At 33.3% G+C, this 5193-nt stretch overlaps 1 protein-coding gene across 1 annotated transcript; it reads left to right on the plus strand.

Annotated features, from left to right (window-relative positions):
- Positions 1-1264: 1264 nt before the first annotated feature.
- LOC124930050 lies at positions 1265-1852 on the plus strand. Its single transcript, XM_047470417.1, has 2 exons — positions 1265-1543; positions 1760-1852. The coding sequence occupies exons 1-2, from the start codon at positions 1265-1267 to the stop codon at positions 1850-1852; spliced, it is 372 nt and encodes a 123-aa protein (XP_047326373.1).
- Positions 1853-5193: the final 3341 nt, after the last annotated feature.

Raw genomic sequence — 5193 nt, forward strand, 5'->3', positions numbered from 1 at the left:
ATTAAAATATGTTTTACTGTGATTCTAACACGAAATATTTTCATACAAACCATAGATGAGAGAATAATAACATTTTGAGACGGATCAATTTGACACTTTGGTAGACCCTCCTAGTATTAACTAACCTATTGATAATTACTATGAGGATATCTATCAATTGGAAGGCTTAGTTAATCTTGGCCACATCATATACTTTGTTCAACAAAGATTTAATGAACAAATTATTTTATAATTGATTAAACCCGTAACCTTAGAGGAAATTCGGCTTGCAGTATTTAGTCTCGGGCTAAATAGGACCCATACTTGATGACATCACATATATTTTTCTGAAATTGTTGGAATATTATTAAAATCGGTCTCTTCCAACTTTGCACCAATTTTTTCTTATCATGTATTTTGCCTCATTATTTTAATGATACAAATTTAGTCTGATTCCGTAAATACCAAATCCTAAATATTTTAGTCAATTTCTCTCTATCAGTCTTTGTAATTTTGCATACAAAGTTATTTTTAAAATATAGATTCTTAGGTTTCAAGGCCATTAGACCACATTGTGAGTGATGAACAAAATGTTAAAAATAATTAATAATTAATAATCTTGGAAAACATTAAATGTGATGATGAAGCTCAAGAGTTGAAGATCAAGCGTGAGAGTAAGATGAAACTCAAGAGATATATTATTTAATGTCATGAATTGCATTTACTTTGAGTTCTAGATTGTTCTATCTTATCCTTTAAATTGAGAATCTCTCATTAATTTTTCATATATCAAAATTAAGTGAGCTATAGCTACTTAATATTTCTATCAATAAAATCCTATTTTCTTAGTTATAATATTTTCCGCACCAACAAATTTGGTATCAAAGCAAGGTTACGTTTCAATCTTGAAATGACATCTACTATATTCTCATACTCTCCAAGTCAAGTTCCTATATTTGAAGGCGAATTCTATGAATTCTGGAGCAGTTAAATGAAAACATTTTTCATATCCCTAGGTCTTTGGGATATGATAGATGAAGAAGAACTCGATGTGCCCGATGAAGACGACGAAAGATATGAGAAATTTGAAAAGGATCTCAAAAAACGAGATGCACTAGCTTTGCGCTATATTCAACAAGGAGTTGGCAAAACCATATTCCCTCGTATTTTTGGAGTAAAAAATGCTCAAGATGCTTGGGTGATATTGAAACAGGAATTTCAAGGTACAAAGAAAACGATCGCATTAAAACTCCAAGCCTTATAGAAAGATTTTGACAATCTAAAGATGGAGGATCGAGAAAAGGTACAAGATTTTTCTTCTCGTGTTTCCACTATTGTCAATCAAATAAAAAGCAGCGGAGATGAAATCAAAGATAAAAAGGTTGTTGAAAAGGTTCTTCGAAGCCTTCCTCAAAAGTTCGATCATGTTGCTGCTGCGATTGAAGAATCAAAAGACTTGTCCAAGATGACAATATATGAGTTGACTGGATCTCTTCTCGCACATGAGCAAAGAATTAATCGCTCTTATACTCCATCAACTGATCAAGCCTTCAAATCCAAGCAAGTACCAGAAGCATTTTCAAGAAGTCATCACAACAAATTTGGTTAGAAAAATGAGAAGACATTCGGTTAGAAAGGTAAAGCACCACAACAATTAAGTGATTCTTATTCGTGTATCATTTGCAAGAAATCAAATCATGAGTCAAAAGATTGTTATTTCAAATGCAAAAGATGCAAAATCCCTAATCATTCTCAAAGGGGTTGTCAATTTCAAAATCAGGAGAAGAAAGAAGATGATGCAAAATTTGTGAAAGAAGATTATGACGTTATGTTTGTTTCTCTAAATGGTGAAGAAAAGTCAAAAAGTCGATGATATCTTGATAGCGGTGCTAATAACCATATGACAAGCAATAAAGATATGTTTGTGGAGCCTAACTCAGACATTACTTCAACTGTTGTTCTTGGAGATGGTTCTTATCAAGATGCGAAAGGAAAAGGAACCATTGTTGTTCCAACTTCGGGAGGTAACAAAAAGCTTATCACGGATGTTCTATATGTCCCTAATATTTCATATAATCTTCTTAGTATTGGACAACTTATTATGAAAGACTTCTCGGTATATTTTGATGATGGAAGTTGCAAAATATTTAACAAAAAGAAGAATGTGGTTGTGGCAACTGTCGAAATAAAAGATAAAACCTTTTCTCTCACGTTTCCATTAAAAAGTGATTGTGAATTAAAAGTGGAAAATGAAGATTTGTGTAACTTTAGTTGTTAAAAGAGAAAAATATGGTGGTTGGACTTCCTTCTATTCAAGTGATGAATGATATATGTGAAGGTTGTATTTATGGAAAGATGCACAAGCTCCCATTTCCCAAAACTACATGGCGAGCAAAAGGACCACTTGAACTTGTCCATTCTGATATATGTGGCCCGATGCAAACTCCTACTCCTGGAGATAAGAGGTATTTCATTCTCTTTGTTGATGACTATACAAGAATGATGTGGATTTATTTCTTAATCAAAAGTCCGAAGCATTTTATATTTTCTTACGATTCAAGTCTCTAGTTGAAAATGAAAGTGGTCATATAATGAAGTGCTTGAGAACTGATCGTGGAGGAGAATATCTCTCAAATTCCTTTACGGAATATTGCAAAGATAATGGTATCAAAAGACAATTAACCGTTAGTAGATCTCCACAACAAAACGGCGTAGCTAAACGAAAAAACCGTATAATTGTAGAGATGACAAGAAGCATGTTGAAAGGTAAGGGAATTCCAAATCTATATTGGGCCGAAGCTGTTCACACAACTATATATATTCTCAATCGATCACCAACCAAAGCGGTAAAAAATAAGTCTCCATTTGAAGCTTGGTATGATAAAAAGCCCGCCATTGATCATTTTAAAATATTTGAGAGTATTGCTTATGCTCTAATCCCATCTCAAAGTCGGGAGAAGTTTGAAGAGAAAGGCCAAAAACTTGTGTTCATTGGCTATAGTGATGAATCCAAGGGATATCGATTGATGAATCCATTGACCAACAAAATTATTGTATCTCGAGATGTTATTTTCGATGAAAAAGCTACTTGGAATTGGAAAGGGAAAGAAGTTGAAGACTTGGGATCACAACCATTTACTGATCCAATTGCATCCCAAGCTATCTCATCTCAACCTTCTGCACAAGACTCAGAATCTGATTCAGATAGTCCTCTAAGAAAGACCCGAATGGTTCAAGACATTTATGATGAAATTGAGTTTGGATTATTTTCTTGTGAGTTACAATCATTCCAAGAAGCTTCTCAAAAAGAATATTGGCAAAAAGCAATGAAGGCTGAGTTATCTACAATTGAGAAAAATTCAACATGGGAACTCGTGGACTTGCCAGATGGAAAGAAAACTATCGGTTTAAAATGGGTCTACAAAGTAAAGTACAGTGAGGATGGTTTGATTCAAAAACATAAAGCTCGACTTGTCGCAAAAGGGTTATTCTCAACAACCGGGAGTTGACTTCTCAGAAACTTATACTCCTGTTACAAAATGGAGACAATCCGTACTTGTGTAGCCATTGCAGCTCAGTTGGAGGTAAATATATTTCAACTTGATGTAAAATCAGCTTTTCTAAATGGAGAAATTCAAGAAGAGGTGTATGTTGAGCAGCCCGAAGGTTTTGAGATCAAAGAAAAAGAGAAGAAAGTTTATCGACTAAAAAAGGCATTGTATGGGTTAAAGCAGGCACCCCGAGCGTGGAACAGCAAAATTAATAACTATTTCATCAAGAAAGGCTTTAATCGAAGTACAAGTGAATCATCTCTCTATGTGAAGACTATTGACAAAGATTTATTGATTGTATGTTTATATGTAGATCTCATCTATTTTGGAACAAACAAATCTATGGTGGCAGACTTCAAGAATCAAATGATGAAAGAATTTGAGATGACAGACTTGGGACTCATGAAATATTTTCTTGATATACAAGTTAAGAAAAGTTCAGGAAGAATCTTTCTATCTCAAGAAAAATATATTGAAGATCTGCTCAAGAAATTAAATATGAGTCAATGCAAGCCCCTCTCCACTCCTATGGCGTTGAATGAAAATTTTCAAGTTAACGACGATGGTGAGAAAGCTGACTCAACTAGTTATAGAAAGTTGATTGGTTCCTTAATCTATCTCAACACAAGACCGAATATCACACATTCGGTAAGCTTGCTTTCTAGATTTTTGAATGAGCCAAGTCAAATTCATTTTGCAGCCTCAAGGCATTGAATTCAAAGAATCCTTAGATATCTTAAAGGCACAAAAACTCAAGGCATTGAATTCAAAAAGGAAAGTAAATGTAAGTTGGTTGGGTATACAGATAGTGATTGGGTAGGCTCGATTGATGATCGAAAAAGTACCTCCGGTTATATCTTTTGTCTTGGATCAAATGTAATATCATCAGAAATATGTGGCATTGTCATCAGCCGAAGCAGAGTATATAACATGTACCGATGCAGCTTGTGAAGTTGTTTGGCTTCAAAGAATTTAAAAGGACAAGAAGTTTGAACAATGTGAGCCGACAATTATTCATTGTGACAACATGTCAACTATTGCAATGACAAAGAATCCTGTTTTTCATGCTCGGTCCAAACATATTGAACTACGACATCATTTTATTCGAGATTTGGTTACTCAAGAAGTAATTTCCATGAGGTTTATCAAGACGGAGGATCAGCCAACATATATCATGACCAAAGCGATTGACAAGTTCGACAAATTTAAGAAGAAACTCAAGATTACTAATTAAGAGGGGGTGTTAAAAATAATTAATAATTAATAATTTTGGAAAACATTAAATGTGATGATGAAGCTCAAGATCGAGTTGAAGATCAAGCGTGAGAGGAAGATGAAGCTCAAAAGATATATTATTTAATGTCATGAATTGCATTTATTTTGAGTTATAGATTGTTCTATCTTATCCTTTAAATTGAGAATCTTTCATTAGTTTTTCATATATCAAAATTAAGTGAACTGTAGCTACTTAAGATGTCTATCAATAAAATCCTATTTTATTAGTTATAATATTTTCCGCACCAACACAAAGAATTTCATTAAAGAGAGACAAATAACAAGAAATGTTTCTTAACTTTAAAAATTGCAAACAAATTGAGTAATTTGATTGTGATATAAAATTTGACATGAAAAAGTATACTAAATGTGCTATAAAAATTCAAAC

This window comes from Impatiens glandulifera, chromosome 3, assembly GCF_907164915.1.
Source record: "Impatiens glandulifera chromosome 3, dImpGla2.1, whole genome shotgun sequence".
NCBI classification, from domain to species: domain Eukaryota; kingdom Viridiplantae; phylum Streptophyta; class Magnoliopsida; order Ericales; family Balsaminaceae; genus Impatiens; species Impatiens glandulifera.